The sequence below is a fragment of the Colius striatus genome, chromosome 24 (genome assembly GCF_028858725.1).
Source record: "Colius striatus isolate bColStr4 chromosome 24, bColStr4.1.hap1, whole genome shotgun sequence".
NCBI lineage: Eukaryota > Metazoa > Chordata > Aves > Coliiformes > Coliidae > Colius > Colius striatus.
The window spans coordinates 4,096,365-4,122,017 of NC_084782.1; the positions used below are offsets into that span (position 1 = coordinate 4,096,365).

The following is a 25,653-nucleotide window of genomic DNA, read 5'->3' on the forward strand; positions in this document are numbered from 1 at the left end:
AACTGCCTCTGTATGTTTCAGAATGTGTTCATAGATCAGCCTGGGATGGCTGACAAGGACACTGTGTGGCTTTCTATCATCTCAGGACACAACCCTGCACCTACAGCCTTTAGAACTCTCAAGGACAGAAGAGCTGCACTCACACTTCTATTTAGAACTGTCAGCTTGAGTTTGGATCAACTTGCTCAGAAGAACACAGAAGGGTTACAGCATTTTGTATTTTCTTTCATGACAACTGCTGTAAACTCTTAGTCATGTATTAGCAGCAGTTCACTGTCAGGACTAGTAGCAACCTGCACCATCAAATAAAACCACACCAAAAGGGATTTTTTAGTTTTATACATACTTCAGGTCAATGATTTTTCAGTCTGAGGCCACATTTTGTGCTTATCAACTCAACATTTTCCACAAATGCAAAGACAATCAGATTGACAGAGCAACCAAGTGCTTTGACACCAGGCTACCATGAGGGAGGGCAATGATTACCCTTTCTGTTCTGTCAGCACAGAACAATCGTGTATGATGTCGTTTCTGCACCACAATATATGTTATTCCAGGCTGGTAATCTTTCTCCAGACTGATGCAGGCTTCTCTGATGGCTAGCAGTTCATAATACAAAACCTACAAGCACAAGAACAGAATAGTTTAGGTTTTCCTTCCATTGTATTCTACCCACACCATCTAATAAATGGTTTGTAGTTGATACAAAGTGCAACTTTGCCAGGCAATTAGTAACCTTAGGAAGTATTTAGCAATACATCATTTCCCAAATGTTAAGATTCCTTCCCAAGCAGGAAAGAAATTGCAACTCTTCTTACCCAACACACTTAAGAAATCCTCTCCTTAAAAGCCTGAGTTATGTTGTGGTGTCCTGATGTAAGCAGCACAGCTGTGCAAACCTGAGACCTGCAGTTGTTATGAACAGCCCTTTGAGAAAGCTGCAAATGAACCAACCTGTCGAAACTGTCCTTCAGAGACCCCATCTCTATAGAAGATGATCCGTGTGGGCTTGAACCGTGTTGACTTGTAGAACTGGATGAGAAGCTCTCTCACCATGGAGGCTAAATCTTGGATGATCTCCTGCCGGGGTCGCTGAACTCTGACTGTGGCACAGTACCGGCTTGGATGAGCATCCATACTACCTACAACCTGCAGGGCAAGATCATGGGAGGAAAGGCTTTGAGATCAAATGAGTCCATGAGTTGCATTTACTATTCTGACATTTACCCAAGATGAAAAGACAATGCTGATGTAATAAAACTTACAGCAGCTATAGAAGGCTTCTTTCCATCTCCAGCAGGAGGGTGAGTGACGTCGGCTCCCAAAAAGATCACTGGCTGCTGGAACACAGAAGGTCTTCAAAAAGAAAAAAGTGCTAAGTCACACTTGTAGGTGAACAGTTGGCACAAGGTCATTGCTCAAGATGGGGGCCTGTTTCTATTTCAGCTAAGTTGCCCAGAGCAGACTTCTTTATCAGGTGCTCTGGCCAAAGCTAAACAATGAAACTTTTGTGCACAAGGCATTAACTTCCAAACCACCACAGCAGTCACTCCAACCACACTGCATTTAACTGGGGCATGGTCCTGGTGGAAAAGACCCTTGGCTTAAGTCCTCAGTGGCCAACAATCAGAGACCATGCCAGGAGAAATTGTATTCTACCCCATATATCACGTACAGAAGAATATTTCTGGCCACATATACACTTTGGGTGCTCAGGAGCAAACATAACCGCATCTGTTAAAGCAAAACCCAAACCAGTCTCCACAAAGAGCCTTACCTTTGATGAGGTACAAGGATGTTATTGATTCCTCCCAGCTTAACATTAATCTTCAGGCACAGATTTGATAGGGTCTGTGGCGATGTTTTAATGACATTCTTGACCTGAACACACTGTGTGGCCATTCCTAACAGTGTGTCTCCCACACGCTTCACCTCCGCTGCAAATATCAGGATACAACTGAGTCCATTTGAAATCACTGTTCTGAAATTTAAACTTACAGAACTCTGCAATACAACTTCCAACTTCTCTGCATGCTTAGACACAAAAACAGGCACAAAATATCTGCTTTTAATGTCTGAAGAACGATCCTGAAGGATTTTCTAACATGTTGGGCAGCAGCTTTCTCACAATTTTTCCTCAGGGCTCCCAAGATGCTGAGGGGGCTGGAGCATCTCATGAGGAAAGGCTGTGGGACATGGGGCTGTTCAGCCTGGAGAAGAGAAGGCTGAGGGGGGATCTCAGCAACACAAGTTTTTAGAAGGTGTTTGTCAAGAAGATGGAGCAGCAACACTTTTTTGTTGTCTCCAGTGACAGGACAAGGGGTAATGGACATGAGCTGGAACACTAAAGGCTCCACTTAAACACAAGGAAGAACTATTTAACTGTAAGGGTGAGGGAGCCCTGGCCCAGGCTGCCCAGGGAGGGTGTGGAGGCCACTTCTCAGGAGGTTTCCAAACACACCTGGACATGTTCCTGTGCCCCCTGAGCCAGGGGAACCTGCTTTAGGAGGGGGTTGGACTGGAGCAGCTCTGCAGGGCCCTTCCAGCCCCCACCATTCTGTGACTGTGTGAACAATACTTGAACAAACAAGTAAAGACAGAGGCATTCCCTTACCATACACCGGTGTTTTCCCTGGCAGGATGACAATGATGAGCTGAAGCCCTGAATAAGTGTTCTTGAGGTGTCGAAACATGGGCTCCACACTGTCTGCACCCTGGGCATATTTGCAGAAGCAGGGCTGGCCTTGGATGGGCATCCCGGCGTCCTTGGAGATCTTGCGCAGCTGGTCCGTGAAACCCCTAAAGGTGAGAAGTGCTTTGAATTCTCACAGTAGCAACAGCACACAACAACCAAAGCAGAAAGGGACAAAACTATTGTGTGGCTTACAGGATGATTAAGTCAAACAGCTTTTAAAGCAGCATCTTAAAAACATTGGCTACGTGGAGGCTGGCCAGCTTGGAAACACCATAGGCCAGAAAGGGGAAAACCAGACTTCAGCTTCCAGCAAGGAAGCAAACCAGCTTGGGTTCTCTCCCTAGCACCTTAGATCATTAAAACCAGGTGTCCTGGTTTTGGCTGGGATGGAGTGAATTTTCTCCTTAGTAGCTGATACAGGGCTGTGTTTTGGATTTAGGGAGAGAATAATGTTGATAACACACTGATGTGTGAGTTGTTGCTAAGTAGCACTTTATTTTAAGTTGAGGATTTTTCAGTTGCCCAGACTCTGCTGGCAAGTTATTTGCACAAGAAGCTGGGAGGAATCATGGCCAGAACAGCTGACCCAAACCAGCCAAAGCACCATTCCACACCACAGGATGTCATGCCCAGTATAGAAACTGAGTTGGTGGGGAGGAGTGGATCACAGCTCAAGCCTTGGTCAAGGTGTGGGAAGCAATGGCATTGTGCATCATTTGTCTTTTATTTCTCATTTAGTTATACTATTTTTCATTAAAAGTTATTGTTATATGTTATTATTGTTGGGGTTTTTTTTGTCATTTTAGTTATTAAACTGTTCTTATCTCAACCCATGAGTTTACTTATTTTTCCCTGACTCTCTTCCCCTCCCAGCAGGCAGCAGCTCTGTGGTGCTTAGCTGCTGGCTGGGCTTAAACCATGACACCAGGAAAAAACACTCATTAGAAGTCCTATATTCCTCTTTTCACTAAGATGGCTTCATTAAGAGAACAGTCCAAAGCCTGAACCATGACATGCCTTACTTCAGTATTTCTTCTCTGCACTGTCTCTGTGTTGCAAAGCATGCTATAGCCCACATTTTGATCTCAACACCAGTGTGGAACTGCTTCCCTCTCATGTCCCAAACCCCATGGCTTGGGGTTGCCACTGTTCGATTCTGTGGAAACAAAAGCAAAACACATTCAAGTGGCTGAAGGAGAAACAAAAGTCTCTGCTCTCCTCAGTTGTAGGGTAAACAAAACATTCACCATTCAAACTCTGATTTCTCTATTGCACAGTGCAACTGAGAACTGACTAAAACAGTCCATGTGCCTGTGAAATCACTCTTTAAAACAGGTTTAAACCAAAGAAGCAGCAAAACCTCACCCGTCCTCCGTACTGCAACATGGGAGCTGGGAGCACACGGCCCGTCACGTGGGCCATCTCATCCCGGACCTTGAACTGGAACTCTTGGACAAACGGGTCTGCATCGTAATTTGCACTTCTCACCTACAAGAAAACTTTTTCCATGTCATTGCAATTCATAGAACAAGCAAGAGATTAACAGGAATGCTGCAGAAGGGTTTTACCACCATTCCCCTCCCCTCGGATTTAACTGGCCCGTGAAAATGAGCAATACCATGAGATATATTGGATGAAGGGGGGGTTGTTCCCTTAGTGCTCATTCAAAAGCATTTTGTTTACTCACAGGATGTCTCCAAAGTATGCTTTTTGATCTAACAAACCCAAGATTAAATAAATTAATTCATTTGATTACTGCACATTCCTGTCTTCTGCATTTTCCAGAAGAGCTTTGTTTTAATGGAAACATTTTGGTTACGTTGTCAGCTTAAAACCCAGAGTCCTTCAAGTAACAGCTGTCTGTTTGTAAGAGTATTCAATCAAAAATATTCAAGGTTTACAATATTTTAAGTTAGAAAAAAAATCCCCTCCTGATGTTTAGAGTGTCTGCATTCAGCACCAAGTAAAGATCCTGAAGTTATGAGGTGAAGTCATTTCGTGTGTACTAATAAAGCAGTCAAACATCTCAAATGCAAGACTGAGGTTCAGGACACCTAGAATCACTCTTCTACTCTGTTAAAATTGCATGTATGATCCTGGACAAAGAAGAGGTCTGGTGTTGAAATATCAAAAGGAATCAGAGAAGTACTTAGAACACAATTTTCCTGTCATGAGTTTGGGTACTAAAACCCAAGTTCATTTCACAAAGTTGTTTAAAATCCCTGAGGAGGTAAAGCAGCAAAAACTCAGTTGTTAGTCCTGAGTAGTTCCAACACTGACTTGGAAGCACTTGTGAAGATGATAACACAAGAGCCCACACTGCTGGCCTCATGCTATTGCTGCCAGCAATAAAATAAACCCTCTTAAAAAGCAGTTAAAATCTTACAGGGCTAGAAGGAAGGAATGGAACAACTCGACTGGTCATCTAAGAAGTTTTGCATTAATCTAGTCCAGTGTCACTTAGTGAACAGAATCACACCAAGCTAAAATTACAGAACTAACCAATCTGCTGATTTCCTCTTGTCTATCTGGAGCAGATCTCGCTGTGGCCTTTATCATAGTTGATGTCTGATTGTCTGTCAGCTTCTTGATGCAGCGCTGCCCAGCTACGATGTTACAGACCTTAAAGGAAAGTCAGAAGCCTCAATACACAGCAGGAGCACCTAGAAACAGATCCCAACATACCACACAGGCACTATAAAACACCCCCTATTATGTGTTTAAGTAATTGCAAATTCCTTCTCATAGTTCTAAGCTTTAAAGCACTTTTAAAACAGTCTTCAGTGAAGGAACAAACAAGATGTAAACATGCTTGTACTGCAAAGCCTGTTGCTGCTTCACAGTTTGCAAAATCATGCAGTCTACCAATACCAAGCTGACTTATCAGAACAAGTTCATTACTTCTAAAGGCAGGTAGGTGTGTTTCTGTTCTTGTCCCACTTGCAGGCAAGGAAGATGAGGGTATTTCAGCTGGAGGTTGTATTTCTCTCTGAAATACTGTGCTACTGTTCTCTCCACAGTCTGGCCATTTTCTAACTGTAAAGGAAAGCTGAAAACATGTGGATGTTTAATAAAATGTAGAGAAATCTTAGTTGACAAGTATCAACCTTCCCCAAACCAGTAAAATGTTAGGTCCTGTTACATATTCAGTGTTAAACTACCACACATTGAATGCTCTGACAAGAGGCATCTTACGTTTGATGACTCGCAGGCCTTCTTGTTACATTACAGACACGGTATTTCCTTCTCATCGTTCCGCAGTGAGTCACTTCTACCTTTAGACCTGCACAGAAGTACCAAAAGCCCTGATGTCATAACTACACAAAAATTTGCACAGGAGACCAAGTTTCTTGCAACAGAACACGTTCTAATCCGACAGCTTTGATGGTCAACGTCAAACGGCACAACAGAAGAAATTCTCATTCTCTCGGCTTTTTGCTTTCGTGATGATTTGATTTCTGACTAACCAGGTATTATCCTCACAAGCACATCTTAATGTATAATATTTAATGTTAAATGCCATCTGGATTTCTTGCAGCAGTTTAACAGGCCTGTGACTAATCTCAGACAGACGGCTGTTTTCACTGGATCCTTTTGTTCTCATCTGCACACCTCTTCAAACCAGCAGTTCCATGTAACTGAAATTAAAAGGGCAAGACTAGACTTCTATCTCACTGTTCATTTTTCCCCTCAGCTGTGTGCCCACATTCAGTCTGTAATTTTCTTTAATCTCACCAGCCAAGTTTAGGTTTTGAGCAGCTGAAGATCTTGTCTAAAAGCACCCAGCCTACACACCAGAGGCTCATTGGCCTCGACTACCCACGATAACAGTGATGGCAACAATGGCAGCTTCAAGAGGCTTTCAGGGGCTGTTTCTATTAACTGTGTGCACACTGTACTGTACACAGAGAGCAGACAACATCTGCTGGATGTACTGGGCTTATCACACGAGTGCTGCATAGCTTTGGCACACTGTTATGTCTTTCCCTAACCCCTGCAAGAGGAGGAAGTTGAAAACAGAGCCTTGTTAGCCAGAAGATTCACTCTACTGGTAAAGGCTTTTGAGAAAGCAGTTGGATGATTTTTCCTGCTGAGGCTTGTTTGGATTGCAGACCACAGATTGAATACCTCATATCAAATCAGGACCCTAAGTACCAGATAGCAGGAACTGTGTTTAGTTTACTAGGGACAGAGACATCCCAAACAACCATCTTCACTGATTTCTGTCACCACCAACTGCAACTTTCACACCAGCAGTACTTAACTGATGGCATAACCAAAAATAAACTACCCCTGCCTTGACATAGCATGAAGAGAAAATACATAAAAGAAACCATGAAGCACTGTGGCCTGTGAATACACAGATATCTGGAACCCATTCATTGCTTTGTCATTAATCTGCAGTGACACTACAGAAGGCACTACCCTCCCACAGAGCTGCTCACAGGCTGCCAATTCCTTAGTGCAGGGTTTGCTTCACTATATGTGATCACAACGTCTTGGCTGGAGTTCCTACATACTATAGTAGGAAAAATAAATAGTGACAGCAAAGGTAACCCTTCAATATTGTCTGACTATGGTAAGGAAGTGTCTGAGGCATCCAAGAGCAAGTAGAGACAGCTTCTCCTTCTCCAGTGACTTCTCTTCCAGAATGAAAACAGACAGGTAGGTGTGAAAAGAAGGCATGTTAGGACTACTGCAAAGTAATTCCTTCAAGGATTTGTTTTTCCACTAATGATTTTTCTATGAACACATCAGTTAATGGCTATTGCTCAGATTTTTTTTGCTGTTCAGTATTCCAGTACAGTCTAAGCTTGTATCAAGTAACACAAGTGCTTAAGAGCAGAGCTTTGAGGAGCTGAGCTCTTCTCTCTCTGCAAATTACACTGGAATGAGAGGATATGGGAAAACACAAAGCAAAGATGCATATATGGAGTGAAACTACTCAAACCAGCAGCTTAAGTAATTCTTCTGGAATAGAATTTGGCCTTAAGCTGCAAGTTAGCAAGTGGTACTTGTTTTTCCATCAGGCAATCAGTTCTTAGAAGTCATTGCAACAGCACACTTCCAAAGAATCAATGATGTTAGCTTTGAAATCAATTTTCCCTTTGCCTCAGCATTTAAACAGCAGGAGACCTACAGCACAATACCACTACGGCCTCTATGCCTCCTGCTTATAAAAGGTTATCCATCCAGCAAGGCAAGAGCCACTTACCTCTGCCCAGGCAATAAACAACACACTTTCTCTTTCCCTCTTTAAGAACATACCTCATTTTTCACCTTTCATTTCTGTAGAGCTGATCATTTCTTTCAGGACTAGAACTGCAAACAGGGCACAATTCCCTTGGCAGCCCCAGGGCCCTTCCTAACGAGGAGCTTTGTAAAACAAGTCCCTTAGAATTAGCTTGATTGTGCTACCTGGGACAAAACAGGCACATTTCTACTCACCCTTTATCTCTTTGGTGAATTTTACCCGATGAGAATCAGTCAGAGGTCTTGGTTGTTCATCAATATTATGAATGTCAAGAACTTCACACATAAACTGAATCACAGGTTGTGCTTTGTAGAAGGCAGTGGCAGAAACTAAAAAGAGGAAAATATGAAGTGTAAAAAATCCCGAGTCTGAATGTTGTGAAGCAGCATATAAATGGATTTAACACTTCACATAACCCTCAAGGAGATGTGCAGCAGGTTTTTATAAACAGATCAGCAAGCCTTGCTACCACTAAGTATACAAAAGCCACAGTGACACACCAGGCTCCAGCACAGTCATCCTGCAACTATGTTGCATATGAAGGTTTTGGAAAGGTTTTTTCCCCAGATAACATTTATTTCTAGAGAGTGGCAATGCACCCAAGGGATGTTCTCTTTTGACTCAGTGAGGAGCTGCAAGCAAAGGAAGTATTAATATCTCTCTACCGAACACTTGCTGAGATGAAAAGCTGAGATTACTCAATATGCACTATAACCTGTCAATGGTAAGATCTGCTCCATTACTGAAGCGATGTTTGGCAGGAACACAAGTGCCATTTCGATCTACCAAAATCTCTTACCTGAATACCAATGACACCATCACATCAAGTGACAATACATTGGTTTTAGATACAACAGTTGACTCACTCCACAGAGGGAAGTCTACAAACAATCTGCTTGACAAAGTTCTAAGTGATTGGAACAATATGTTAGAAAGAGAGGTGAGGTGGCACCAGACAGAGCTCAACCACAAGCAGAACTACTCCCTACACATAATCCCTGAAAGAGCAACAGCAGAAAAGAAACACTGGACAAGCATTTTATCAGCTTTCCAGATCTCATGTACCAAAACCACCGTGTCTCTGTGCTAACACCATGAAACATTCTTCAGAGGTGTGTCAGTGGAGTGAGCTGCCAACTGCACATGGCGCGCTCTGGCCAACGCCTCCGGATGTCAGTTGCTGAATGAACACAAGTGGCTTTTCCACCCCAGCCACTGGCAGCCTCTGCTTTGTCTCCCACAGCAACACAAGCGACAGAGAAACAGATCTTTTTTTGCAGAAAGCCTCACGGTGAGTTGAACAAGCAGAACAGAATTAAATGGTGGGATGTGACGTAGCCTTTGCAACCTCAAACCATGACGAGGCGATTGCTCTGTAAACCACGGTTTACACAGTTCTTAACCTTCTCATTCACAGAAAGCATTGCAAAACTTCTACAGCAAGAGTGACTGCTGCACTTTCTAATGCTGACAAGACAAACTTGCTTCTCAGAAAGCAAGAGCACACACACAAATAAAGAGTACATCCTAAACCGGTGCAAATTAATCCTCTTGTCCTATCTGAACTATAGCTCTCAGTACCTAGCACACAGGTACCAGTAAAGACTATTTCTCAGACTGGAATGATTTTTACATACATTCTTCAAACAACAGCTATACCATGGCTGCTGTTTGAAAGGTAATTTTATAGCAATAGGCTCATCTGAAGTCAAATGAGCATCATCCACTATTTAGGTAAACCAGAACACAGCAACTTGCACATTTCCATCGTGAAAGCTCGGAATCATCTGCAATATTTTATCATGCTCCAGGACAGATGCTTAGCACAACCTGACTTTGAGTGCTTAACCCAGTACAGGGTATTTTCCTTGGGTTTATAAAGCCTTTCAAAGACAGGGAGAACTGAATGTGAACTAGAGAAACTTTCGGCAGCACCTGCATCTCACTGACATTTCTCAATAGAGGTTTAGCAACTAAATAGACTCAGAGTGCTCACAGCACCAAGGAGCCTGACACATGCACCAGTCGATCTCATATTAAGTCCCAGATGAATGCATTTAAGTGCTGCAAAGCAGGTTGGATTTTGCATAAGAAAGCCCATCTTAATTAGCCCCATTCACAAAAGTGTTGGTGATACATTCCCAGTTTCCTTGGAAGTACTGAACAACACCTACCATGCCAGCTGCACGGAGACAAGTCTCAAGCAATCTGCCTGTATTACTAAGGACGTACCAATACAGACACTGAAGCAGGAAAACAAGTAATGTTAAGTTCTTCCTTCCTATATAGGAATTTGATTTTTTTTTTCAACATGGCAGGTAAATTTCTGCTGAAACATGACAAATCCAGAGAAAAGACTTGGATTCCTAGGTAGCCTTTGCTGCATATGCCTGGTCTGAACAGGAAGCCAATGTGTGCATACATACACTTCATTATTAACAGTCTCACTCTACTACTACCACTGCAACTTCTGCAGTAGGCTGACTGCACAGCTAATGCTGTGTTTCATATTACAAGACACAACTACTAAATCTTCAAACTGAGCTATGAGATGCAAGTATTTTTCTGGTGAAAACCCTTTGTGCACACATAACTCAACTGAAGGATGGAAGCTTCCTTCTGACAGAAATTCTAGCAAAATACCCCAAGTTACTTTAATGCTTTATTATTTACAAAATTAATTAAGAAATCAGCGTAGATGATGGTTTCTGGTTACTAAATCCCTCTGCACAGATGGCACCAAAAGTCATCACCACACAGAAGCGTGTTGCCCCAAGCTCAGGAAATATGAAACAACAGCAAGGTCATTTTTCTTCTTAGAGGTATATCCATTATCTTTATTCTTAACCCCAAATCTCAACTTACCATCAATATTGAGCATCATCTTCCACATGGCAGGCCGAACAGACTGATGGAATCCAAACCAGACCTCCCTACCCCCACCCAAGGGGTGATCATAGCCTTCTGGAGCAGAGAAAAAGGAGCGGCCCACAGGGGTATACCTGGTGAACAGGATGACCACATGTTTATGCTATTGCTTTCTGAATAGATAATATTGCTTTCCAATTTAAAACAACCCCACACTTATAACAAAGATTATAACACACAGCATTATCATCATTTTTTGGAATTCTGTGCACCAGAACCAAGTTGAAACAACACACTCTAACTGCTCCTGTTCCCATTGCAGTGTTTTTACATTTAGACAGAACATTCACCAGTTTTAGCAATGCACAACCACTTTCAGGTTTTACAAGTCAAGAAATAAGTCAGCTTACCCATTCTGATCTTCCAGAAAGTATAATCTCCATTAGAGCAGATTCTGTACAACAGCATTGTATATACTGGACTGACCCTCAAGTATCATTTTGTTTGTTTTACTAGGGAACATTTCAATACAATGAACTTGGAGAAGTGATGGCTGTGGTGGAAACAAAGAACTAGAGAAACTAATGTCTCTTTCTTAGGTATAAATCAACTGCTCATGAACCTCCAGGCCTCCTGACATTTGTAAGAGAGACATTAGTAGGGAGGTTAACATCTTTCATGTTTCCTTAGGATCTGGGCAGCTGAGGAACACTGGCTTCCATAAAACCACAAGTCATTTATTTAAGAGTCAGTTACACTCAAGGAAAACACCAGTGAAAGCCATGCTACTGTCTAAGGCCAGCAATCAAACTTTAAAAGTAACTTTCATTGACCAAATAAAGCAAAATTAACTTGGTCTTCTATAATGTTTTAGGGTTCAGATATAACAGAGACTGTTAGGATAGGTATTTAGTCCCAACTGTGCATTTCAAGCATGAGAAGCATGCACCATTGAGGGGAACATCAATGAATTAAAAAGATTCATGCTTTTAGACAGTCACTGTCACCAAGTGCATGATACTGAGCTCAACTTGAGCAGAAAACATGAAAGCAGTGCTGCAGCATACTGCCATCTCTCAGTACTTCAATTAAGGCCTATTTTAAGTCTCCTGATTCTCAGTCCTTTCAGCAAATACATCACCTGCTCTGGAGTTTAAATGTCTACAGAAATACACACTGCTAGATAATTAGCTTCAGTCTCCCCAGTTGAGCTAACCAGCTGTGCTGCATAAGGGGAATGATCATTTTTCTTTTCACCTGTGAAGAAACAGGGATGAAGGTCTCCCAGTGGGGAATACTTGAGGTAAAGACAGACTGCAGGAAGACAGTGAACCTACTTCATGGAGGGTAGGTGTCGTAGCACCACATCGACAGCATGAACAGGGTTAGTGCTGATAGGTTTGTCTAGTTCCAGAGGCTCAGGCAAAGTTCTTCCTGTCAAAACTTCATGCAGCAAGTGCCAGCTCACCCGAGAAACAAACTTTATTGACACTTTGAAGGGACGATCTTTTCCACCTTCTCCTGGCAATGTCACATCCAAATCCACCTGCATGCAGGAGGAAAAGAAAAAGCAGCTGTTTTATCTCAGGTCTGGTAACCTTGAGTTTCAGCTCCTTCCCACAACTGGGCCAGACATTCAAAAACTCAGATACTAAGGGCAGAGTAGATATGATAAAAGTACATTATCAAAAGAACAAGATAAAGAGAACTGGGTTCTCACCAAGCAGAAGAGGATCATGTAACTTATTGTCACCTTGAATCAGAAAACTCTTCATTCCAGAGAAAGTATGGTTTGATTTTGTTAATAGAACTTCATTAGGGTATGCATTACAGTCTGTGAAGTTGAGTATTTAAAAGATTTGGCTGTAGAAAGAAGCTGCTGAGTTCTAGGAGAGGTTCTGAACTCAGCTATTACATGTATGTTCACATACAGTGGAGTTTGCAGAAAAGCTCTGTTACAGTACAAGTACTTTATTTCTAGTTTTTCTGAACTCAGCAATGTCAGAAGCTGGGTTTGTTTCATTTCCTTTCCTATGAAGCTGTTACATGCACCATTCCAGCACCCCTCCATTGTCTTACCCCAGTAGTGGCCACAGGAAGCGGATTGGCTGTATAGAGGCTTCTTTTCCCATCATAAACCGGTCTACGGTCCCCAAATATTGTCACTTTAAAATGCTGCACCATTGAGTCCACCACCTCCCTAGAAAAGTTGATATTTACATTGAAGATGTTTTCAAAGAAGTATCAGACTGGAACTGGCTCCCACACACCCTGTGTTTTGCTGAGGTAGTTTCAACAAATGTATTACTCAAGGGAATTATGGAACACCCACTGGAATTCCAACAAGGTGCTTCACAGGCTCCAACTAAAATAACAGATAAACACTGCAGAATAACATTGTAATCAATGCAAACACTCAAAACACTGGAACATACTGTTCCTGAAATAATTTCTGAAAATTCTAGAAACAAGAGGCCTTTGTATAAGCTCTGTTACAGAAAACAAGGACACACTTACCTTGGAAGAAATCCACAAGGTAGTATTATGAAAAACCAGTACAAACTCACTACTGAAAGCTGTGCCAGTTAATTGTACTGTCTGCCTAATAACCTTCATCATCTCTTCAATTAACAAGAGTTTTGAATTCTGACTACATTGGATAAAAAAAACCAATGAGGTACCTTAAAAGTCTCAGCTAAAAGTCCTCAATAATGCAAGTTTTTACAACAAAATCGAGTAAAAGCCTGATCAGATTTGCACCCAATTATACATTCTCCTAACTTTATTCCTCATTGATGGCAATAAAGAACACAGGAACCTGATACAGGCACTGGACTTACACTTAAACAACCCTACACATCTTAGATAAAAAAAGCTTCTTGATACAAATAGTAGATATATCAAGTCCAAAGAGACTTTTGCAATACCTCTGAAATATGCCTTCAGGATTTGAATTCTTTGGGGGTTCTTTATGTTTCAGTGGCACAACGGTGGTATCTTATTGATAACAATGTAACTCCCTTGTTCTACAGAAATTAAACCCCTGTCTTAAGCATATGCAAAGTATATATGAAAAGCAGAAGCTTACTAGTATACTATTGTCTGACCAGGAAGCGTTAAGCTAGAGGAGTTCAGAAGAAGATAAATACTGACTTCCTCTTCGAGCAAAATTAGTAGCAGAACTTCTACCTCTCAGCTGGGACTTGGGGTAAGGGAAGAGGAATTCTCCATTTCACAGCTCTTTACATTACCAAGCTCTCAGAATCCATTTTTTCCCACTGACCAGAAGCATGTGAATTTACCCAAGCAACTTCAAACTACCTACTCAGTTGTGCTCCTGCACAAGCCCATCGTAACAGAACTCCCATTCTGCACTGGTACACTGCTCCCTTCTGACTTCCCATCTCAGGGTATGTCCTGCCTCTGAATCCTGCATGATTTATCCTCTGCTGTCCAGTCCACAGCAAAGCAGAAGCAGTGGTAAAGAACAGCGTATGGAGGAAAGCGAAAAGGAAGCAAAAGGCACTTGAGATTTTAAAGCCTCCCTACAGCTGAAAGGTAATAAAGGCTCAGGTGAACTTCAAAGGAAATATAACTATTCATAAACTGAATCTCCTATTTATTCCAGACACAAGCATGCAGACAGGATGTCAGAAACTATTTCAGAAGAGCTGAGTCTATGTAAATCCACTGGCTGCTTAGGACTCACTGGCATGGCATGCAAGAGAAAAATGTATTCCTAAGGAAAACTCTTCCAAGCAGGTATTTCAATGTACTGATTTCAAACACAGACTAATAAAAGTCATTCTGCATAATCCACAGTACCCTATCCAAAGCTATTCATGCAGCAGATAATACACTCTTTTATTGAGCTCATTTATACAAGCTCTTGCAGTTTTTAGCTAACATCTGCCTCATTTTTACACACACTGAAGTTGGTGAGGTAGCAGTATTCTTAACCAACCAATGTCTTTGTTCCCTACTTTGAAAAAACACCAGTATGAACACAAGGTTTACCCTGAGCTTCCAGATTTGAAACTACAGCTTAGATTGGGATTCATGATTTACAGACTGTATTTACTGTCAAATTGAAAGCAAATGTAGTCTTTCATTTGAAAATATTTGACTACTAAAGCAACTCATTAGGTTTGCTGCCAGTGTTCAATTAGTCTTCTCAGTTTACCTTGACAAAAACCAGACAACTGCTTCTACCAGTTGGTAACACGAATAAGGAAAAGCAAAACAGTGTCTCTATTGATAGAGCACAAAGTTGATGAGCTTCTGGACCAAGCTGTAAGTGCATCTGAACTCCACCTATACTACAACAGCTAATTTTATGAATAAGAAACCTCAAAAAGCACTTCAAATTAACTCCAGTCTATAAAAAGCACTTTCTGGGAAACAACTCTCACACAACCTAACAAAAGCCAAAAGCAACGGTTAGATACTCGAGACATGAAAAAGTTGTTTCAGCTGCAAATGCGTTCTTCAGGAAATCATTATTATTTAGGAAAGCAAAAATATTGACCATTTAACACAGCATTACTTCCCAAACTGAAACCAAATGCTCTCCCCTCTCTCCACACAAAGGGAGAACTCCAGCAGACACAGCATTTATCTAAGGCATAACCAACTAAACCAAGCTGTGACAAACATCCATTTTGGTTTTGGAAGGAAGCTTGAAATTATCCTATAAACAGCACCATAAAAAGGATTTTCTTTTTTGTTTTCAATTTCAAGCAAAATGTAGTTGCTATTTTAAAACAACTTATTCCAAATGCACAACTTGCAAACATCTGTAGCTTCTCTCACTATTATGGAAACAACTACAGAGAAACAGACTGCAACTGCTGGAGCAACCAGAGTTCTTCCAGCTTTGTCTCCTTAGTCTATTTTAATCAAGCACTGCCATGTAACAGGTGAAAAAGGTGGTTTTACTCAACAGTTTTCAAGTGAAGTGACATTACAGAGATGGCAGTTACTTCAGTAGGTCCCTCTGTTGCTTACAAACGCATCAGGATAGTTTAGAAGACAAATGTCACCTTCTTACCTGTTCACCCTCCGAGGACACTTATCTGGTTTGATATCCACCTCATAGAGGTAAACATCAATCTTTGGGATTTCAACTTGGAAGCAGTTGGCCAGCAGTTTAATGGGTTTGCCCATGGTGCCATAGCCAGGACGTCTGGGCACCATGAGCAGGGGCTGAGCCCCGACGGGTCCTGCACAAGAAAAAATAGCACAGATTAGAAGCCAAGCTCCCCAGACAAGCTGCATTGAAAAAGTGCTTCTAGCTTACAGTTCAAAAACAGTCAGGGCTGCATGCATTTGCTGGTACACCTACCTGTCTCCCATTGAAAGTGTTTGCTCACTGAATTTCAGCTTCTGTGATGAGCATGAATAAAATCAGGAGATTTCCAAAACCAAACACAAAAGGGTGCTGTTCCTTTTAACACTGTGCTATTGTGGAGCACTTTTCTACCATTAAAACACAAGAAGCTTTAGAAGTCTATTCTGAACACTCTAGGAAGAACAAAGTTGACACAGAAATATGGAAACAGCTCTGGACTAATGTGTGTTGCTTGTGATAAAATTCTGAACTGTTAATTGTAAGGATAATTTGTTTAATAGCTTAGTCTTGGAAGATGGATTATTCTTGAACTTTGCTGGCTGAAAATCCATGAAGAGTCAAATCATCACCTCCTAATTGCATGAATAATGCTGATTGACCAGAAGAGGAAAGTCATGGAGACATGAGATTATAAAACTAGCAGTTACTTTATACTTTAGGGAAGAATACTGAGAGATGCTCAGAGAAACCATGAAAACCTGCAGCACAAGACATGTTAGTTAGTTATGTTTCATTCCCATCTGGTTATCTATTTAATTTAGTTCACAATTTAGATGAGGAGCCTCAGCTCACAATCTGAGTTATTCACGTCTTACAAAACCAAACATGGTAGTGAACACAGTCCCCACCTTCAAGAATTTCTACTGGTATTTCCAGTTAAAAATCTCTCTTTCCAGTTAGAGAGACCCCAACAAAACCAACATGCTTTGTAGCCTGAGTTTTTTTAAAACTACTCATCACACAAATGTCATGATTTACAGAGATTAAGTTAGTGAAAAGTTCTCCCCTCTCCTCCTACTCAGTGACGCAGATAGCAATTCCAGCCCACTCGATTTCATAGAAGAGTTAAAATGTCAAGGGCTGGTAAAAAATGCCTTATGTGCCTTTTGATTAATCTTACCATTCCAAGAAAAAAAAAAATGCTGTCTTCAAGGAAACCACATACTGAGAATAAGTGAACAAAGCAAAGTTCCACTGTAATATTTGTTTGGCTCTACCCAGAAAGCTAACAAAAAAATTCTGAGTGGGCTTGGCTTCCAGCCACAAGGTAAAATAAAAACAGAAACTAAAAAGCATCATTTAAAACACTCTCACACACTCTGCTCATGCACAACTTGTTCCAAGCATCTGTTCTCAGCAACTTTTTCTTCACTTTCATACTGTCACAAGAGTAAAAGCAGCTCTACAGCTTACTCCAGATATATTTTCAGAATAGAGTATATGCAAAAAGTTACTACGAACCATTGGAGTGCATAAATTACTCAATGCTTAGTTGATTGTAATGAAGACATACATGCCACAGTTTGCATTCAGTTTGTATCTGCAGGGAATGCTAACAAAACTGATGAAATAAAGATAGGGCTAAAAAGGCTGCTATAGCCTGGTCTGTCCTGGCTCCCTCCCCCATTTGTTAGCTTCATGTAAAATGTAAAAAAGCCAATTGCTAAAATCTCTAAGCACAGAAGAAAGTCTATGTGAAGACAATCTTCATGAAGACATTCAGCAAAACACAGTGTATAGCTGAAAGCTTTGTCACCACATCCTTTGAAGCACTATGTTGAAGTTTTTAACTGAGCACTCAACTTCTGGAGAAGATAATCCCCTTTATGGGAATGCTATCCCATCATTTACCCCTTTGCTTAGATTGATAGAACCCCAATGATCAATGATATGCTGTTACTAATATAGAGCAGTGTACACTTCAAAATCCTGGGCCATAAAAGAAATGCTGTACCAAATGCTCCTTGAAGACAGTGATGAACAAAGTGAGAAATACCAATTGCTAGACAAAGTGTTTCTTTAACCTCCCTTATCCAGCTGTGCCAGCACAGCTCCTGGTGAAGTAGCTCACCCTAGAAGTTGTTAGAACTCAGGTTTTGGCAAAGAGGAATTAAGTGACCAAGAAGTAAGTAGTGCAGGTCTACATACCACTCAGGAATGATTTTGAATGCCATTTTGTGCAGCATATGTGCTCCCTCAGACACGTCAACTTAAAGCATGAGCGTGTTGTTCAGTTCTGCTGTTACTGACCAAACACTCTAGCACCCACTCAGAATATCCTGCTTTCAAAGTACAGTAAATCATCAGATTGTTGTGAAAGTCCGTGTCACTGGCTTCAAACCTGTGACTCAAACCCAGTAAAACCTAAAGAAGAGCTCTGAGGACAACCACTGATCCCATATTGTATCAGTGACTCAACCTCATGCCTAAATCCTGCGTCAAGCCAATGGAGATAAACACAACCACCAAAAAGATGAAAAGTAGTATTATTTTAAGCCACACAGAATGCCTGTGATTGGCAGATCAATTCCTTCACATTAACCACTGCAAACCAAAGTCACCAGTTTCCAAAATCTTTGCAAAAGCAGTACAGCAGCAGAGAGAGGAAAAACTCAGACCCTCGCTGCCTCCAGGAGAGAAGCTCTGCACTGCTCAGCTGCCCACAGTTACAAGAGGAGAAAGGTCTTTGTGTTCAAGAACCTATTACTACTCTGCCATTAAATCATGCCTGTCCAGTATGTTCTTAAAAATGCAAGAAAAAAACTTGACTGGATAGTATTCAACTCACACAACCTGTTAAGGAAAGTCCACAACATGGACAGATGTCCAACAGAACCTGGGATACACGAACTGAAATCGATGCTTCAGATACTTGGAAGGCTTTTATGCAGCAGAGGAGTGCATTTCAAGAAGGTACAAGATCCAGCACTAAACAGCCTCAACCTTCTGAATGTATAGTTACTCTTAGAAAACACACAGGAAAAATAAACTGAGCATTTAAATAGGCAAGGACAGAAGGTAGGGAGAAAAATCTCTTGGGGAGTTAACCACACATCAGTTTATCAATTACTGCTCACAGCATTGGCTGACTATTTATGAACATCCTTCAGCAATATTGGAAGACTGTTTTCTGACCAGTGAATGCTCAATAAACAAGTAAGAGCAAAAGCCTTTCCAATACATCTAGAAAACAGACAAATACTAACCCAGGAAAGTCCCAGTTGCTCCATTTACCAGGGTCTGTTGTGTGCAGCGGCACAGACCATGGTGTGCTCTCCACCACCACATTTGGAAGGAGGGATATTGAATCCTTATTGCATTTTGCAGGGGATTTACACTGATATTCCCCATATGGGCACATCCAGGACAGTACTGTTGCAGTCCAATGTGTGCAGGAGCCTAAGGTGGGTATCTGTGCTTGTGCAGGAGGCTGGGGAACACATTGATTGATCTATGGCCCACAACCAGGTAGCTGGCTGAGAAGAGATGGAAGGTATTCTGAAGAGCTTTGCTCACATTTAATTGAGCATTTCAACAAACCTCCAAAAGAGATGAAAAAAGGATTTGTTACTTTTAGAGGGCTTCATTAGGAAACCAGGATTCCAAAGAGTTAAAGCATCCATTGCTAAAATGGAGTAAGTGTATGTTTATTAAATACATTCTGAAATAAAAGCTCATACCAATAATCCTTCATCAAAAAACTCATGTTTGGAGTCACATTAAAGACACATGAACAATTAAAGCAATTTCAAGCATGACTCTGAGGCACCTCTGCCAGCAGAACTCCAACAGAACTTGCAAACAGCAGAAATTTGCAGTTTTCAGTATCCAGATCCCCAATTTGAAAATCCCCATTCATGTCAGATCATATTCCAGACCAAGATGGATGTGCCTCCAATGCTTTCAATGAGCCCTGAATCACAGTCTTTTCTGCTGCAGAATTATAGATGTTACAATAAAGATTAAACACAACAAAAATGGGCTGTAATTTCTGTGGCAATACAGGCAGCAGTATAGAACACATCTGGCATGCATCCAAAACACAGGCTTCCATCTACCTAGCAACCAAACGAAGCCTTCATCGGAATAAAGCCCGAGCAGCAGCACAGAAACCTGCACATACTTTTCAACAAACCATTCCATAGAACATTGAAGCTTTTGGCATGCAAGACAGTTTTAGAGTGTGAAGCAAAATACTGATTTCTAGCAAGATGCTAATAGAAAATAGAGATTTACTTGTGTGATCCTGTTGTTACAGAAAGGCACACTAGTAACCAGGCTTCCAGAGGAAAAATGATCCTCTTTCCTTCTGTGGCATCAGCGTTATAAAACCATTTCTGTTTATAAAACAGTTCTAAATCTATAATTGAATGGGTGACTGAACAGCCTTAAACATATGATAAAGGACTTAACAGGTAAATGTTATTTAAGCTCAGTAACACAAGGCAGATCTGTCTAACAGATTCTATCCTCAGGCTGGAGCCTGCACGGGGGTGAAAGCTCTCCATAGAGGGGGAGAGGATGGAGGGGAAAGATTCCCTTTCAGAGGGCCCCCGGCCTCTGCTTGGACTCAAGAGGCCCAGTCTGTGGAGCTAAAGGAAAATCCTATCACTAATAAAAAAATAAGTTAATTCTGGCTTAAATAAACAGATAGGGAAGATTACATTTAAAGGTTGGTTTCAATAACTGAGCTCCTTCCTTATGCCAGAAATCATGAATCGCCTCATTGCAGTAGCTGAGGCCTCGCTGGGTGGCATTACATTATTTATGAGTAATGCAATCCACATTTCCTAAACATTCCTACTCATAATTCATGGGGTTTTTTTAAATGAGAAGTCATGTTAAAACTCATCAAAAGCCAATGTTTCGATGCCATGCTCTGTGATAGCAAACTGCTCAAGTACATATTAGTGTGCCAACTCCTTCCACTCTAACCAAGTTACAGAAAACAGAGGGAAGTGTTCTGGAAGCATTAACAAGATCATAAATGCTTCTGAAGCATTGAAAAATCTAATAGTGAAGAACTGTTAAGAGGAAAAAGTAGCTCTTATGCACATTGTAAAATTAGTACTTTAGACTTCACAAACAGTGCTTTTTTTGTGTTGTCTTCAGTGACAGGACAAGGGCTAATGGACATCAGCTGGAACACTAAAAGCTCCACTGAAACACAAACAAGAATTACTTCACTGTAAGGTTGAGGGAGCCCTGGCCCAGGCTGCCCAGGGAGGGTGTGGAGGCTCCTTCTCAGAAGGTTTCCAAACCCACCTGGACACGTTCCTGTGCCCCCTGAGCCAGGGGAACCTGCTTTAGCAGGGGCTGGAGCAGCTCTGCAGGGCTCTTCCCACCTCAACTCTAATACTTAACCAGTCTAGGTGAAGAGAAGATGACAGTCCAGCCCACACAAACACAGCAGTACTGTTCCCTTGAAGGCATTCCCACAGACCAAAACCAGGAAGGTAAACTGCCCTTGTTGTGGGTAGATACACCACGCTTTGCCACCAAAAGAAACCTTTACCAATATGTACTTACATTTGCACTAAATACCCCACTTTCTAAGAAAATCTGCAATTCCTAATACACTCATTTTGATTTATCTGGTGTGACATTTACTGTATTGAAAAACTATGTAATTCCTTCTCCATTCTCACTAACTCTGAACTGCTGCCCTGGAGTGAAATGTGCCGTGCACCTACTGCTGGTCAGGTCTCAGACTGAAGATTCAGATGGTTCCCCTTTTTCCAGTTTACTGCCTGAAAAATATCTAAGAGCGAAACATCAAGACTTGAGAGACACAATCCTATCACTGGATGCAGAAGCACACTACCAGAAAGCCCCTTGCAGAATAAAACCCAGTTTTAGCAGTTAGAATCACCTTTAAGATCGTTAAGTGCAGCCTCTGTCCCAGCCCTGTCACCCACCAGCCCATTTCCCTCAGTACAATACCCACCTGCCTCAGAAACTCCTCCAGGGAAGGTGACTCCAGCACCTCCCTGGGCAGCATGACAACTCTGTCAGCAAAGAAATTCCTCCTCACATCCAGCCTGAACCTCCCCTGGTGCAACTTGAGGCCATTACTAAGAGTTCTTTGAACCTAACACTCAGCTTTACATCCCGACAAGTTCTGCATGTGAACAAAATGAATAAATTAATCAAATTCCACTGTTTTCAGGGGAAAAAAGTGCACTGGAGCTCAAAGAAATGAGAAACTATGAAGAACTTTAAGGACAAAACTCTACTTGTACCCAACAACAAACCCAAATTTGCTTTGCACAACAGTTTGGTTATGGAGTCTGGTCTAATGAGAGACAGAAATTTCTTCACTGATCCAGATATCTCAGAACACTAGGCAAGTCACCTTGCTGTCTCTTCTCACTCCAAATTCAGTACAAGTTTTAGGACTACCAGCTGAATTTTCACATTATTCAGCAAGGCTGTAGATGAGAGATTTGCAGGTTGAGCCTCAGCTCTTTGCTGGAGGGATCAGCCACAGTTAAGGTAGGAGACTGTAGTTGGATTAGCGTTGTTTAAACACAACAGCATAAGCCATATATTCCTGTCATCTCTTTAAATTTCTACAGGAAATTAGCTCAAGAAGTACCCAGACACCTTTGTCACTAAACAAGTGAAGCTCTGAGGGTGAAACAATTTGTAAAGGTTCATATTATGAATCAAATGGCTTCCACTGCACCTCATTCCACACATGTTCTGAAAGGCACTTCCAAAGGCACCTGTGATTCATTCCCCTTCCCTCTTCTACTCCACCCACAAAACTAGAACTTAATGGTCCTCCCAAATCCCTACTCTTCACACAGAAAGAGAAAAGCAAATTCTCACCATTTCATCTGCCCCCAGTTTGTAAGGAAAAGCAAACAGAAGATTAAAGATGTCTGGAGTGCTTCATCAGAAACAGTGGAGTTAAAAAACCCCAAGCAATTGACACTTTTAACACAAAAAGCTGTGAACTCTGAAAGAACCATTTATGAAGTGCAAATGAAGACAAGCACAGCACTCTGACCGACTCAACTACACCCCAGAACTGTTTTAATATACCTGCCTGTGGAAGTTTTGGAGCTCTGGAGTGTGAGGCATGACACTGAATTCATTCCCCTGCTGAGAGCTGCTTTACTTGGCTTCACCTTTTCCCAGAGAGCATTTCCTGGCTATTCCTCAGTTTGATTTCACCAAAGCCTGTACCCTCAACAGCCATCTTCATAGCCTTCTCCTACTTGTATGACTGAAGAGACATGCTTTCTAGGTTTCAGAGGCTAAGCCTGTCACACCAATAGGAAGACACCCACAGCACTGCTTGCTTACTCCAGATATACTCACAACCCTACTGGAGGTTTCCCCACTCTCCAGATCCCATATTTTCCCTTCTCACACAGAAAAGGAAGCACATCTCAATGTTCTTCTCCCTTTTATGACACTTCTTGGGTGCCTCTGTACCAATCTCTGGTGTCTGACAGCCAGAAGCACCCTCATGACACAGAATCTTAACTTCACAGTTAATGCTTCTCTCAGTACACAGCAGACGTGGGAAGCAGCATCCATCATGCTGCATTGGGAGCACTGTTCAGTAGTGTGCTCTGCTAAAATCTAGTGTCTCCTGGCCTAACAACAGGCAAACTCACACCAAAAGAAAACTAAAAGGTTTATGGGCTACTCTTGCAAATCAATTTCTTATCACGAGACAACCAGAACCCCACCAGGTTATAATTAACATTTCTTTAATGGGCACAGTTGATGAGCATCCCCTCTGAATTCCAGCACCTTCCTAAAACAGTTCCAACGACATCACATACCTCACCGAACAAGGACAACAGCTTAGGCAGCAAGTTCTTCCAGCCAAAACCCCCATTAACCTAAACCTCCCTGTAAGTTACAAATGGATTTAAGCACTGAGATGAAAGTGCACGTTTCATGTCCACACTTTCACTCTAAGCTCGTATTTTCACTGGCTGTTGCACCTGCTGAAGTGACAGAAATGGGACCCCAAGCAGTTTTTGACATTCCCTTTGCCATCCACGAACAACCAATTAACCACCACCCAAACCTCAACTCTTCCTTCCTCCTTGTCTTAAACGAATTCTTTCGATAAACTGAAGCAGAAGTTCCTTCTCCAACTCTCAAAACATATTTTTAACGCAAAGCTTATAAATACTAAGCATGTGCCTCCTGTTTACAGAGAGCAAACAGTGTAAGGCAAAAATATCAAGACCTTGGGCTGGCTGCTGTGTAGCCGGACGCCCGGAGGTACCTGCAACCAGCCCTAAAACTCCAGTGCCCAGCTGCACCGCGGCCCATGGCCTCTTCTGGCCTGGCACAAGGGGCTGAGAAGGGCACGGCGGCTGCCGACTCGGCGGGGAAAGCCCGCGGTTCTCGAGGCGGCACCTCAGAGACACCATGGCAGTTACCCGGTTATGCAAGCCGGCCGACGGCGCTGCTGGGAAGCTCCGCTTATGAAATACAATGAATTAATTCTCCACTACCTTCGGCGCAAGAGAATGGCGGAGCAGGACAAGGGGGTTCGGCGTCCTCTGGTTACCGGAGACATACCACCCGGGCTTCCGCGGCTTCCCCGCGGTACTCCTCCCCGCACGGGTCACGAACGAGGCGAACACGCCTGGCCGAGATCCACCGCTCTCGGCCTTCTGCACACGCCGCTACACCGGGGCGAGAACCGGGCAGCGGGGAAGAGGCGAAAGGCCCCGGGAAACCCCGTTCCGGCCAAGCGGCAGGCGGAGCGCGGGGCCGAGCCGGGCCGGCGCCCGTTCTCCCGTTCATCCCTCCTCCCCCCGCCCCGCCGCCGCCCGCGCTTACCTGCGCTGCCGATTTCCATTCATGGAGCTGGGTGCAGCCGCTGGGGGCTGCGGGCTCCGCCGCTCAGCTGGGCCCGGCGGCCGGCTGGGGCTGCGCTGGCCGGCGGCGCGGCCCGTTCCCCGCAGGCCCCGGCGCGTCGCCTCGGCCGCCCGCAGCTCGCGGCCCGTGAGGCGGCGGCGGCGCGCGCGGAGGCCCCGTCCGGCCGGAAGTTGCGTGGCCGCCGCAGCCCCGGCTCGCGCTGCCGCTCTGCCCCGCCGCGCGCGCCCCGCACCACCGGAAGTCCCGCCCCCGCACGCCGGCGCGCGCGCACACACCCCCTCTTCCGGGGGGCGGAGCCTTCCGGGCGCCGGGAGCGCGCGCTCGCTCGCGCGGAGTGGGCGGGGTCGGAAGTGGGCGGGGCCGCGCGCCGCGGCGCGAGACGGGGCGGTTGCCGGGCAACGGCGGCGCGCGCGGGAAAAGCGGCGGGAGCGGGAGCGGCCCCCGCACGGCCCCGAGCCCCCGCACGGCCCCGATCCCCAGATCCCGCACGGCCCCGAGCCCCCGCACGGCCCCGATCCCCAGATCCCGCACGGCCCCGAGCCCCCGCACGGCCCCGAGCCCCCAGATCCCGCACGGCCCCGAGCCCCCTCGCGGCCCGCACAGTCACACCCAGGCACGGGGCTGGGCTCCTCCCGTCACCAGCTACACCGTGACTGCGGTGGTTGCCCTCTCCCGGCCGGCTGCACGCTGTGGCAGTTATGGCAATGGGCACAAGCTGGAACAGAAGAGGAAGAATTTGTTCCCTGTTGAGGTGAGGGAGCACTGGCAGGGGCTGCCCAGATGGGCTGTGGAGGCTCCTTCTCTGGAGACATTCCAACCCAGCTGGATGAGTCCCTGTGTGCCCTG

General features: G+C 43.5%; 1 protein-coding gene across 5 annotated transcripts in view; it reads right to left on the minus strand.

Annotated features, from left to right (window-relative positions):
• The window catches only part of AGO3 (argonaute RISC catalytic component 3), a 38,054-nt gene extending 13,172 nt beyond the window's left edge, over window positions 1-24,882 (minus strand). For all 5 annotated transcript variants that reach the window (XR_009820369.1, XR_009820367.1, XR_009820368.1 and 2 more), the window contains exons 1-16: window positions 24,769-24,882; window positions 15,868-16,039; window positions 12,897-13,017; window positions 12,155-12,363; window positions 10,815-10,951; window positions 8,144-8,278; window positions 5,891-5,978; window positions 5,597-5,744; window positions 5,198-5,317; window positions 4,061-4,183; window positions 3,718-3,851; window positions 2,615-2,799; window positions 1,778-1,937; window positions 1,266-1,356; window positions 955-1,149; window positions 487-621 (exon numbers count right to left, since the gene is read on the minus strand). Coding sequence is in view for 1 of the 5 variants with exons in the window: in XM_062014721.1 (XP_061870705.1) it covers window positions 487-621; window positions 955-1,149; window positions 1,266-1,356; window positions 1,778-1,937; window positions 2,615-2,799; window positions 3,718-3,851; window positions 4,061-4,183; window positions 5,198-5,317; window positions 5,597-5,744; window positions 5,891-5,978; window positions 8,144-8,278; window positions 10,815-10,951; window positions 12,155-12,363; window positions 12,897-13,017; window positions 15,868-16,039; window positions 24,769-24,787 (2,172 nt within the window). In the remaining 4 variants the exon portion in view is untranslated. The remainder of the gene's footprint in view (window positions 1-486; window positions 622-954; window positions 1,150-1,265; window positions 1,357-1,777; window positions 1,938-2,614; window positions 2,800-3,717; window positions 3,852-4,060; window positions 4,184-5,197; window positions 5,318-5,596; window positions 5,745-5,890; window positions 5,979-8,143; window positions 8,279-10,814; window positions 10,952-12,154; window positions 12,364-12,896; window positions 13,018-15,867; window positions 16,040-24,768) is intronic.
• Between the last annotated feature and the right edge of the window lie 771 nt (window positions 24,883-25,653).